Source organism: Dermacentor albipictus, unplaced genomic scaffold (genome assembly GCF_038994185.2).
Source record: "Dermacentor albipictus isolate Rhodes 1998 colony unplaced genomic scaffold, USDA_Dalb.pri_finalv2 scaffold_107, whole genome shotgun sequence".
NCBI classification, from domain to species: domain Eukaryota; kingdom Metazoa; phylum Arthropoda; class Arachnida; order Ixodida; family Ixodidae; genus Dermacentor; species Dermacentor albipictus.
Window position 1 is genome coordinate 43,289 of NW_027225661.1, and position 13,264 is coordinate 56,552.

Sequence of the window (13,264 nt, forward strand, 5' to 3'; positions counted from 1 at the left end):
TTTCGTTTCTTTCTATAATAAAGCCTAATTTATTAGTGCTGGCTTCAGTAAGCTGAAGTACAATTGCTGTAACATGACCATGGCACTTGGCATTCTTATGTATAAATTACATCAGTTCATTTTCTTGTTTATAAATACATCAGTCCGCAGCTATTCCCCAAAGAATGAGGCTGCAGCAAGATGACCAGTACAACATAATTGTATATATAATGACTACTACTTCACTGCAGGGTGGTAAAATATAAGACGTGGACTCCAGAGCCATGAGATGATGCAAAATATCAACGCAAGAGTTCCATTTAGTGTGATGCCCCTAACAGTGCTGCAAGAAATATTCATCTGGGTGGTGGAAGACCGGCACGGGAAAAGGCACTTTTTGTTTTTCTTTCTGGAGCATTCTTGAATGGCGATGTGCTCTCGGAAAAAGTGAGGTTCTCCTTGTTGAATTCCAGGGGCACTGACCCAATGTCTCCATCGAATCTGTTTTTGGTTACCTGAAAGACGGGTGAAGATGTATATGTACGAGTGCAACATGCGCAGAGCCAAATACTATACAAAAGACTGGCTTGCACGCTGCCGTTTTCCTAGTAAATGGGAAATTGTAGCTAATTCACCAAGTGACTATTGGTAACCAATCCGAGATGCAGTGAAATTTCATTTGAACAAACTTCAGTGTTTGTTCCACTGAAAGTACATGCTACCATTAAGAGAGTAAAACAGCTGCATGCAGTGACATTAATTTCACAAATAGCTTTTAGTGTCTTCTACAAGTAAAAAAAAAAAATCTCTGCTACATTTACACACCGAGTACTACACGAGACGTAAAATGACAATGTGTCAAATTATTGGTACACCTCTTTGCGAATGATCAACAGCTTTAAAAGGCCACCTACAAAGCTTGCGATTGCTTTCTGGCTGCACTTGTCGGTTCACAGATTTTACCAGTCAGATGCAGTTGTGGATAGGAAGCGTGGTAGTTAGCCAACGTAGCAGTCATAATGAAGGATATCGCAAATACAGTAAAACCTCGTTAAACCGAAACAAGAGCCCGAATTAGCCAAATGTTGAATAACCGAGGGATCAAGAAAACACTAAATGAATGCTTACTAAGTCAACATGCTTTTAATTACTGAATGAATTGGCAAGCGCTGCTTCTATGTTGCACAAAAGCAATGCAGAAGCTGCAATTCTGGTCATCTCGTGACTGATCAGCACTCGCAGCGACGAAAGCCTTGCAACTTCCTTTGCAGCGTGACAGTGGCTGGCATCATTATTCGAGACATGCTTTTCACTGTCGCCCACACATCACAATATTTTTTTGTGCTAGTAAGTTGGTCGCCAATAGATTGTCCGTTCATTGCAATGTAGGTGGCACTCTTCATCCTTGACGGCTTCTGCTGCTGTTTTTGACATTGTGCGCAGAGTAATTGCACTCAGTCTAAATGAAACTACTGTTTGCCGCAACCGCTGCGGAGGAAACTGCAGCCGCTATCGACGTGATCGTGGACGGCGACCACAGTTCTTAAGGCACATGGCCAACATGCCCTCCTAGTCAAAACAAAACTACTTGACGCTCCAACCGCCGTCGCTATCGACACCGTAACTGACTGTGACCATACAGTTCCGAAGGCACATGGCCGATGCGTGTACCGAGTTGGAATGAAACTACTGTGTGCCGTAACCGCTATGAACAAAACCGTGGTCGCTATCAATTCGATCATGGATGGCGACTATGCAGTTATGAAGGCACGTGGCCAACATGGTGTTATGCGCAGCGGTAAATGCAAGAATAAAGGCTATAAAGGCATGAAGCATTCCAACATTTCTGTCGTTCACAAACAATTTCCACGGATGACTACAGCAATGTAGACTCCACTACATCGTTTTCGCTTGGACCCTAGTGTTGTTTTTGCTCTTTTGCATTGCACATATGTGACGTTCCAAGCTTGTCGAACACCGAGAGTTTTCCAAATTAATCAGTGTGCAGTCAAATACGTTTGAATTACCAAGAGTTTGATTCCATTAATGCATACTCATGCTAAGGCCAGAGGACGAGTCTGAATTATCCGCTTTTCCGAATTGACGAGGGCTGAATCAATGACATTTTACTGTATCACCATGGAAACCACAGTCCACAGGTCACTTTGTGTCCATTTATGGTAGTATGTATTAAGGTGGTGTTGATGATGACTCAAAGAGGGCAATTCACCCACGAGCAAGACACTCACCTGCAGATGCTTGCGTCCCTGCTGAGAGGTCAGTCTCCGGTCCTGGAGGATGAGCACATTGTCTGCCTCTTGGCTTGCCTTGACACCACCAAAGATGGAACTCGTGCTGAGCTCCTCCGAATCCTTTTCCTGAAGTGTTCACATTTCACTTCATTTCAGGGCGGAAGTTTAGTGAGCACTTTAACTTTGAGAAAACTGTCCCAAGCCACATCTCTCTTTCTCAAAGAAAGGAGGAAAAAGAAAGAGAGAGACTGTTCTTGCACCCTGCCTGGTCTATGCAACGGCTAGTGCAAACACGGTGCCGCTATGTGAATAGTGCAATTCGAGATCCCAAAAATTAACGTGTCTACACGGAGTTCTGACACTTATTTTACGGTATAGGACAGGTCTCTTGACAATTCCCATCTTAAGGCATAAGTTGTGGTAAAACGAATTAGCCTGTCCACAGCTCTCTCAAGTTTATCAAGTATGAAAGATGAGTGGTGGTGATTGTAATCGCATCAATTTCTGGTGCTTGCACAGCTTGGAAATGCTACCTATGAAACGCCCACGTTTCCTCACACCAGATTTAGAAAAAGTCAGTAAACGCGCTTGAATTACCGGAATGTCGTGCCTCCTAAAGCATTGATTCTGAGAATAAACGAAACAAGTCCTTCTAGTATTTGCAACATCAAGCATGCTCTTTCGCGAACACGGCTACGTTGAAGTGACACCTATATTGCCACTTGTGTAGCGTACATTGCCATTAACTTTGAAAAAGAACATGCAGTTAGATGTCCTGCCACTGATTGTTGCTGAAGAAGTATAGCCCAAAGGCCCACAACGTAATTTTTGATGTGTAGGTGTATGTCCTGTACTGAAGGCACTTGGCAGTGGGCATGGTGCTAGTGGATGAGAAGAAGACGACGAGGTGTGCTTGCTTCCCCGTTTCGAGATAGGACCGACCTGTTTTAAGCCTACCGCTGCAACCTAGAGCTAGTGCTGCTAGGCGAACACCACCCCCGTTGCATTTGGTGGAGCTGCTGGGTTTCTCTTCAACATGCTGGAACTCCGCAGTCGGACGCTACTACCAGCTGTTACAATGGATGAACCGGGACCGTCCCAGGCTGCTGCTCCCGTGCCCCCGGCGATCGTCTGCTCTGGTGTTCTCCGTCAGCGCGATCCGGCTATATTTAGCGGCACAGACGACCACGACGTAGAAGACTGGCTCGCCGAATATGACCGTGTAAGCGCCTATAATAAGTGGGACGACTGCGCCAAGCTCACCAATGTCATATTTTACTTGACTGACGTGGCCAACCTATGGTTCCGCAATCATGAAGCCGATTTTACCACCTGGTCGGCTTTCGCGGCGACTTTGGCTGAGGTCTTCGGCCGTCCCGCAGTTCGTCGGCTTCGTGCTGAGCAGCGCTTGCGTGGTCGAGCTCAACGCCAGGAAGAGACCTTCACCAGTTATATTGAAGACGTGCTCTCGCTCTGCAAGCGCGTCAACTCATCCATGGATGAAGCAGACAAGATCAAGCACGTCATGAAAGGCATCGATGAGCATGCCTTTCAGATGCTCGTCGCGAAGAGTCCCCGCACTATTGCCGAGGTCATACAGCTTTGCCAGCAGTACGACGAGCTGCGCAAGCAACGTGCATCAACACGCGCTGCTCAGCAAGACACTGCGGATCTCTCCCCGTTGGCCTTCGGTCGCGACGCTGCCGACATCTCTGCCTTAATGCCGGAGATAAAGCAGTTCATCCGCCAGGAAGTCGCCCGCCAACTCTCTCTGGCGAATAGCACACCCGAGCCGTCGACAACCCTGGCTCCTGCGCTTCGTCACGTCATTCAGACGCAAGTTGCCGCGGCGCTGCCATCTGCCCCTCCTCCGCAGCCTGCAGCTGGACCGCCAACGTACGCTGACGTTGTCGCCCGGCCTTACGCTCCTCCGGCTCCTGATTCATACCGGGCCACCGGCATCTACCATGTACCGCCGCCTCCTTCGCGTCCGCTAGTCGTTCCTTACTCGGCTGCTGGAGCCCGTCGTCAACCCGTGGCGAACACCTGATAACCGGCCAATCTGTTATTCATGCCATTTTCCGGGCCACGTAGCACGATTCTGCCGCCGTCGCAGCCCCCGTTTACCTGACAGTGGGGGTGCCTCAAGCTACAGGCCTGCTCGACTTCCGCGTCAGGACCACTCTAACCTTCCTCCGGACACCTCTTACAGTCGCCTCCCCTTCGATTCACGCCGGTCGCCTTCCCCACGTCGCCGATCCATTTCCCCGATGGTTCGCCGACCCAGCCCAGCCCGAGAGGAAAACTAGCAGTCGCAGTTCCAGAGGCAAGAACTGCGTTTCCGTCGAACATTTCAAGGCCTCATTCTGCGCCGGCGAACGAAATTGAACTGTCCATAGACGGCGTCACCGTACACGCACTTATCGACACCGGAGCCGCCATTTCTATTATTAGTGAGAAGCTCTGCCGCAATTTGAACAAAGTGACCATTCCCCTTACCTCTCTTTCTCTGCGTACGGCAACCTCGCATCGCATTCAGCCTTCAGCGTCGTGCACAGCCCGGGTTGTCATTAAAAGCGTTCTACATGTTATCGAATTTGTCGTCCTGCCTCGTTCCTCGCACGACGTTATTCTTGGTTGGAATTTCCTATCTGTGAATCAAGCTCTTATCGACTGCGCTCGTTGCGAACTTACGTTATCAGTGCCGTGTTTTGACCCTGACGACTATTCTTCTCCTAAAGTTGTTGCCGCCTCTGACATCGATATTGCACCTTTCTCCGCCGCTCTGGTTCCTCTGTTATGTAGCTCTGCTGCGAACTCATCTGTCCTGTTTACGCCGTCGACCACTTGCGCGCGCCGCCGGAACTTTCTGCTTCCGTTTGCTGTCATCACTTTTTGCGGAGGTTCTGCTGCCCTTTACGTGTGCAATCCATCCGCCTGCCCATCATCCCTACTCCGCGGCGAGTGCCTGGGTACAGCTGAAGCTTTCGATAGCATTCTCCCGGCCACCATGTTTGGTGATACGGCATCACTTCCGATTTGTGCCGTAACTCCTGCCGCCGCGACCGATGCCCCTGTAGACGTCTTCGCTCGTTCCGTCGACGCAGAACTCACACCTGCGCAGCACACCGAAATCATCAAGCTCCTCCAGCGTTTTCGTGACTCATTTGACATTGGCCAACCATCCTTGGGCCGGGCGTCCGCAGTCGTTCACCGTATCGACACCGGCCAACAAACACCACTGCGCCAGCGTCCGTATCGTGTGTCGGCCGCTGAACGCCGTGTCATCGACGAGCACGTTGACGACATGCTGGAGCGTGGCATCATCCAGCCCTCTAACAGTCCCTGGGCATCTCCGGTTGTCCTTGTTAAAAAGAAAGACGGCTCCATTCGGTTCTGCGTTGACTATCGCCGCCTTAACCGAATAACGCGCAAAGATGTATATCCTCTGCCACGCATCGACGATGCCTTGGACAGTCTGCAGGGAGCGGAATTCTTTTCCTCGCTGGATCTACGCTCCGGGTATTGGCAAGTGCCCATGGCAGAGGCCGATCGCCAAAAGACAGCCTTTGTAACTCCTGATGGGCTATATGAATTCACCGTCATGCCGTTCGGCCTCTGCAAAGCGCCTGCCACTTTCGAGCAAATGATGGATAGCATTCTTCGAGGGCTGAAATGGAAAACGTGCCTCTGTTATTTGGATGACATTGTGGTTTTTTCCACCGACTTTGCGACACACCTCAGCCGCCTCGAGCAAGTCCTTGCGTGCCTCTCCACTGCAGGACTGCAACTAAATTTGAAGAAATGCCACTTCGGCGCTCGCACGCTTACTATTCTCGGTCATGTAGTTTCCAAAGACGGTATCCTCCCGGACCCCACGAAACTTAGCGCCGTAACCGAGTTCCCCAAACCAACCACCATGAAAGAGCTTCGCAGTTTCATCGGCTTGTGCTCATATTTCCGGCGCTTCATCCGTAACTTTGCCTCTATCATCGCCCCCTTGACGCAGCTTCTCACCGGCAGTTCTGACCTATCAGCCTGGTCCCCGGCATGCGACGACGCATTCCAAGAACTGCGACGCGTTCTCACCTCTCCTCCAGTACTGCGACACTTCGATCCATCTGCACCAACTGAGATCCATACGGACGCTAGCGGTGTCGGGCTCGGCGCTGTTCTTGCACAACGCAAGGATGGCTTCGAAGAGTACGTCGTCGCGTATGCTAGCCGCACCCTTACCAAAGCCGAGGCGAACTACTCGGTTACTGAAAAGGAATGTCTGGCCATCGTTTGGGCAATCGGAAAATTTCGTCCTTATGTGTACGGGCGTCCATTTGACATCGTGACCGACCATCATGCCCTATGCTGGTTATCTTCCTTAAAAGATCCAACTGGTCGGCTCGCCCGCTGGGCATTGCGCCTACAAGAGTATGACATCCGCGTTGTTTATCGCTCCGGCCGAAAACATTCAGACGCAGACGCTCTATCCCGGTCACCCCTGCCCTCCGGTCCTGGCCACTCGTCTGTTTCCACACATGGAGCCTTCGCCCTCAACGTTACCGACATGCCATCAGAGCAGCGCAAGGACCCATGGATCTCTTCGCTTCTTGACTTCCTGTTTAGCCAGTCGCCAGCGCCAATTTCTCGGACGCTCCGTCGTCAAGCAGCGCACTTCATCATTCGAGATAACCTGCTGTACCGCCGCAACTACAATTCGAGCGGTCGCAAGTGGTTGCTTGTTATACCCCGACACCTGCGCCCTGACATCTGCGCCACGTTCCACGACGATCCCCAATGCGGCCACGCTGGTGTCTTAAAGACATACTCTCGCATCCAGCTTCGGTACTACTGGCGCGGTATGTACCGCTTCGTTCGCCAGTACGTCCGGTCCTGCCTCATATGCCAACGACGCAAGACGCCACCTCAACATGCCACCGGCCCCTTGCAACCTTTACCATGCCCCGCGCGCGCGTTCGACCGCGTCGGCATTGACCTATACGGTCCGCTTCCCAACACTCCAAGCGGCAACCGCTGGGTTATTGTCGCTATCGACCACCTCACGCGGTACGCCGAAACTTCAGCCCTAGCATCTGCCACAGCAAAAGACGTCGCCAGTTTTCTCCTTCGAAACCTGATTTTACGCCATGGAGCACCTAGAGAATTACTGAGCGACCGCGGTCGCGTTTTTCTCTCCGACGTCATTGCAGCATTGCTAAAGGAGTGTCGCATCATTCACCGCACCACCACGGCATATCATCCTCAAACTAATGGGATGACAGAGCGTTTCAACCGCACCCTTGGCGACATGTTGGCCATGTATGCTTCATCTGACCACTCGAATTGGGATCGCATTCTGCCTTTCGTCACCTACGCTTACAATACCGCCAAGCAAAGCACCACTGGGTTCTCCCCTTTCTTTCTCCTTTACGGACACGAACCTTCATGCACTATGGACACGATTCTGCCTTACCGACCAGATGCTTCGGAGTACACGACTGTTTCTAGAGCGGCTGCTTACGCCGAAGAATGTCGCCAGCTCGCTCGTTCGTTGACATCCCAGGACCAGTGGCGCCAAAAGCATCGCCATGATTCATCTACTGCGGCTACGTGCTTTGCTCCTGGCTCGCTGGTCTGGTTGTGGGTGCCCTCTACTCCTCCAGGCCTTTCCTCTAAGCTGCTCTCCAAGTACCACGGTCCTTATAGGGTACTGAAAAAAACATCCGCGGTCAACTACCTCATCGAGCCAACGGAAGCGCCTTCCGACCAGCGTCGTCGCGGCCAGGAAATTGTGCACGTCTCCCGGCTCAAGCAGTGCCATGACCCCCCTGTGTTTTCCTGCCCTTAGGTCGCCAGGATGGCTACTCTTTCGGTGGGGAGTGATTGTACTGAAGGCACTTGGCAGTGGGCATGGTGCTAGTGGATGAGAAGAAGACGACGAGGTGTGCTTGCTTCCCCGTTTCGAGATAGGACCGACCTGTTTTAAGCCTACCGCTGCAACCTAGAGCTAGTGCTGCTAGGCGAACACCACCCCCGTTGCAGTCCAATTGATCATATCAGTCACTTTTTCCAATATTGGGTGAAGAAAGGTTCCAGTTAATTGTAGTACAGTAGCTGGCTGGGCGAGTCAATACATCTGCTTTATTACTTACAATACGCACATCGAACACAGACAAAGAAGAGAGACGTAACATGAGTATTGTGTTAAGTCTCTTCTCTGTCCGTGTTTGATGTGCACGCTGTACGTAATAATCCAGTTATATTGACTTTATAGTACTGGTTGGGTGTCCTCTTTAACACTGCACCATACTGTACATACAGCAACATCCTAGTGATGTCAGAGTGAAAAGTGATAAAGTGAAAAGTTACAAAAAGAGAGATCAAGGAAAGTGAGAAGTTCGAAAAGGAGAGATCAAGGAAGGAAAGTGAAACTAGAAAAATTAAACCAATGATGCATCAGTATAATTCTGCCTGTCATACAAGTTGCTTTCTCTGTGTTATGTTGACAATGTGTAGGTTCGAGCTTGTTGCTACAGCAATGCATACTTAGTACAACATTACTTTCTTTTGCTTCACTTGAGCATCACCACAGCAGCAAAATTAATCACTTACAATTTGAAATACAATGCATGTATCTAATGTGAGTGCTCTTAAGTGCCACTGCACTTCTTCAGAATGCATGCAACTTCTGCAGTTCCTGAAGAGCCCTTGTAACACAGTTTTGGACTGTGTTACAATGTCTAGTTTCAGATAGTGTAGATACAGAGCAGTGTCCATGTGAAATTTTATATTTGAAATACGAATGGATGTGTCACAGAATGTTGGCAAACAGAAGTTTTTGATGCTGAAAGCTAAAAAAAAAGACACCCTTACCGCAAGTTGGAAGTGACCCATGACCTTAAAGGCTATGTGCAGGCAATGTGCAAGGCCTTATGTTATACCTGCTAACTACCAGGTGCATGCATTGTCTGCTTTGGTGCTACAGTCGACTCGTTGATTTGGCCCTGGCGGGACCGACGAAATTAACCGAATTATCCAACAGGTTGAAGAAAATAAAAAAAAAAGTGTCACACATTTATTTTGCAGTATTTGCTTGATTCTAACTGCCCCCAAATCAGACGTGCTCCCATTTATGAGCCTAAAGTAGAAAACTAACATGCAAATGACAATTAAGCTTTTAAACAAAGCAGAAATCTAATCCAGAAGTAGATGTTGCTGGGCTAGTCGGTTCATATTGCTGAGCAGACTATAATATGATTGCTTTGGCGCAAACAAGGAAGGACAAGCGCTCCCTTTGTTCCCCTCCTTGTTCGCGCCAAAGCGATGTTTATGGTTTACTCAGCAGAAACCTAACGTGCACCCAATTTAACGTGCACAATGGCGGCCGGTTTCTTAAAGTCAGCTTCGCCGCAATTCATCCGTGTTATGCAGTAAAGCACACAAACGACGTGAAGCCGACTATGGTTTCGTTTCTGATTGCACCGCACAGGAAATTTTCGGCCCAGTTTTCTTTAGTCAGAAAAGGTGCACGTTAGAATCAAGAAAACTTCATAATCAGTAATTGCAAGCTTCCGTTATTGCTTTCTAGGGCAGGCTGAAAATAGTAGTATCCGAGAGAAGACGATATGTCTTCAATGCATCTACTGTCCTCTGAGCTGCAGAGAGAGAGAGGCCTTTATTGGGGATACATAGGGGTCAGGCACATGCATGCCAACTGGTCATTTGAATTATCTGGCAAAGGCCAATTTTAGGATCGAAATAATGAATGTTTGAACCCATAGAAATGCATGAGCGCCAGCCAGTATCTTTAGTCGAGATTGAATTAACTGAGATCGAATTAACTGGAGTTGAATTAATGGAAGTGTACTTTATTTAAAGGCCGCTAATAAGAAATATTATACAATTACAAGCCCTGTAGCTTTTCCAAGAGCGCTTCAATATATAGACGAATTTAGACAAAGTAAAATTCTGTAGCGGTTTGCCTTAAAATATGCAGCCCCACCCAAACATAGGCACGAGCAGAAGTAACCTATAAGTGGGGCCTAACATTAACTGCATTACACCTAGCCCTTGCAGTATCTGCTTCAAAAGCAGCTCACGCAAGGAGAACCTACCTTGCGTGGATGCATGACAAGTGTCACGTGACAATTGTGCTGCGTGGCAAAACGTCGAAAAGCAGCAATCAGGAGATCCTGCCTCCAGAAACGGTCAACGTTGGAGTTATCCATGCCAACGCCCATCATGAACTGCACGTTGTCTACCACAACATGCTGTATGTCATGCACATAGACAGCATGGGACATTGCCTGAAAACAACAGCAGTTGAACCAACTATTGAGATGCAAATAACACTGTGTTGCGAAATGTCCATGAGAGTTAATCAATTGGCTGATAAACACTGTTGATTTGTCAAGACACTGTTCTGACACAATCCAAACAACTACATGCAGATATTTTACATATGATATAGGAAGTTTTGGCATGCCCACTCGGTGAGAGTCATTGCAGCACGTGATGCTGGTGTGCGTCGAGCTCATGGGCTCCGAACAACCACAGATGAGCATTGTTGTTCAATGACAATGGGAAACTGAAATGAAATCGAGCTGGTTGGCAATTTAATGAATATGATGCCATGATGCTGCCAAAAGGAATCATGATGCTCCTTTTGTGCTGCGTGCAGCAGGGAACACAGTCGCATATGGGTTTATCACCTATTAAGAGCCTGTAGTACGCTTCCTAGACCACATGTGCTATCAAACCAATAGGTGAAGATGCTTATTGCAATCAGCTGGCGGTGATAGCTGTGAATGGTGACATGCGATAACCCAAGGCGATGGTACTGGAATAAGAAATGCATGGCGGCATTTTCAGATGACATGGCAGGCGATTGCTGCAGGGCAGCTGCTGTTGCAGATGCTTACTGCTCTCGATCGCAGTGCCTTGCACCTTTTCTTGTTTGCATGGGATCTAGCAGTTGGAATACATATCATACAATCGCAGTTTGGCGATATACTTAATGTTGCTGCCAAAAGACGGTGTTCTTCTGGGAACATACTAATCGGTTAAAAAAAAAGGTGTAACTGTATTGGGCCATTTTCTGCACTCTCGATCGCAAATGTTGACGCCAGGAAATCATGCGAAACAGGGTCATACCAACAAGGTTCTGCTGGATTACAGTTACTGTGCCACTGCACTTTTCAGGTCAAAAAGCCTCATTTTACGTGCCGTGCAGAGATAAAGAACAAAATAGAAGAAGAGCCTCACATCCATCACATTTTTGATGGTCTCTTCTCCATGAAAAGTCATGAAGTACAGCGGCAGAAGCTCAAACTTGTCAGCCCAAGAGTCGAATTCCTCCATGTTATTCTCCAGTGAAATCCTGAAAAATGAAATGCAGCCAAGGTAAAAGGGGGTTGCATGCAGTTCCACAGCTTCATTGACAGAAGCACCATCTTCAATTTAGTACAGGTTGTTTTAAAAAACAAGCTCGCAACAGAACAATGCGCACAGAAACAATCAATGTCTCCATTAGTACTAGTGCATTTATTTCTATCACGCATTGAAAATTTCTGTTTATGGTCACATATGGTCAATGTCAAGCATTGTGAAAGCATGTAGACGATAAGTGAAAGGTCATGAATGACACATGCATCTATTTTCCTTTCACAAACACAACGTTAACATGCCCATTCAGAGAGAAAAAATGTGGCAGAGGTCAACAATACCGGGTCAAGCCTGTTCATCCTCTATTACAGCATCCAATCTGATGCAAACTTGTTTTACGCATCCAAGCAATGCACGTAAAATTACCAAATGCACAACTGAGTACCTCCTGCTAACATAGCATTTTCAAGAAACGCTAATTGCTTTATTTACAGATACTTACTTGGCAAACTGGGTTAGCATAATCTTGGCTAGCTTCTCATTTTGAATTTCGAAGCTTCCCCAGAGAGTGTTGACCTGCACAAGAGCAAGGGAAGCATGATTCAGTAATTTTTGCTGCACTTCGCACATATAAACTGCAGCACAGTTGTTACGTACTTTTAGTGTGCAATGTTCAACAAACAAACTATAACGATAAAAAAAAAAGAGTGAAAGTGAAAAACATTCCAGCCACCGCGCTCATAAAATAATGCATCAGTGAGTTTAAGTTGAGAATGCACGCACGAAAAGACATCCTGCTTCATACTGCAGCACAATTAGATCAGAAAAAGCAGACACCAAATATGGCAACTATCTTCGACGTGTACAAATCGAGCAATTTCTAATTTCTAAACTGGGCACGGCAGTTCTCTATTCGAAGTAGTACCAAGTTCTGCTCATTCATATGAAACTTATACAGCATAAAAAAAGCAACAACAACAACAACAATACACATACCCCTTGCATGCAGAGGTCCAAGGAGTACTCGCACATAAATGTAGTCTTGCCCGAACCAGTGGGTCCCGTAAATACTGTTAGCTCCCCAGTGCGAAAACCTTTAAGTAGCCGCACGAGTGCAGGAAATCTGAAAGACCGTGACACACTATTAGTGATACCACCTTGTTCAGAAACAAACCCACTCCAGCAAAGAGTTCGATGTTCGTTCTGCTGAAATAAATTCACACACACATACTGCCATGGAAAAATTGAATACAAATAGTAAGAACTTAAATGCAGACACAAAAGAAATCCAGGAATTTGGTTACCTAATTTTACATTACGAGTACACATCACTTTCCCTCCAAAGAATGGTGTCTTGCACAGTGAAGTTTGAAAGAAGCAGACCAATAGAGTTGGTGACCAAGTTTCCAGAATTGCTAGGTTGTTATAATTTTGCTGCTGTCTGCCACAATTGGGCAACTTACCGGATGCACGAGGTATTTAAAGACACTTATTCGAATTGCCATAGACATTAACATTCTAATTCTATCTGTCCAGGCACTTACCATCATCCACACCAACCTCTCTGTCACATATATAGCACATTTATTCCAGGGTATCAGTTTTCACTCTGACACTGGAGATGAAGCAGTACATTCTCCTAGTCACCTTGTATG

General features: G+C 47.6%; 1 protein-coding gene across 1 annotated transcript in view; it reads right to left on the minus strand.

Annotated features, from left to right (window-relative positions):
• Nucleotides 1-76: 76 nt before the first annotated feature.
• The window catches only part of LOC139053382 (twinkle mtDNA helicase-like), a 32,741-nt gene continuing 19,553 nt past the window's right edge, over nt 77-13,264 (minus strand). The window contains exons 10-15 of the mRNA XM_070530395.1: nt 12,606-12,732; nt 12,112-12,185; nt 11,490-11,604; nt 10,340-10,531; nt 2,229-2,357; nt 77-494 (exon numbers count right to left, since the gene is read on the minus strand). Coding sequence (XP_070386496.1) covers nt 336-494; nt 2,229-2,357; nt 10,340-10,531; nt 11,490-11,604; nt 12,112-12,185; nt 12,606-12,732 — 796 coding nt within the window. The 3' untranslated portion in view covers nt 77-335. The remainder of the gene's footprint in view (nt 495-2,228; nt 2,358-10,339; nt 10,532-11,489; nt 11,605-12,111; nt 12,186-12,605; nt 12,733-13,264) is intronic.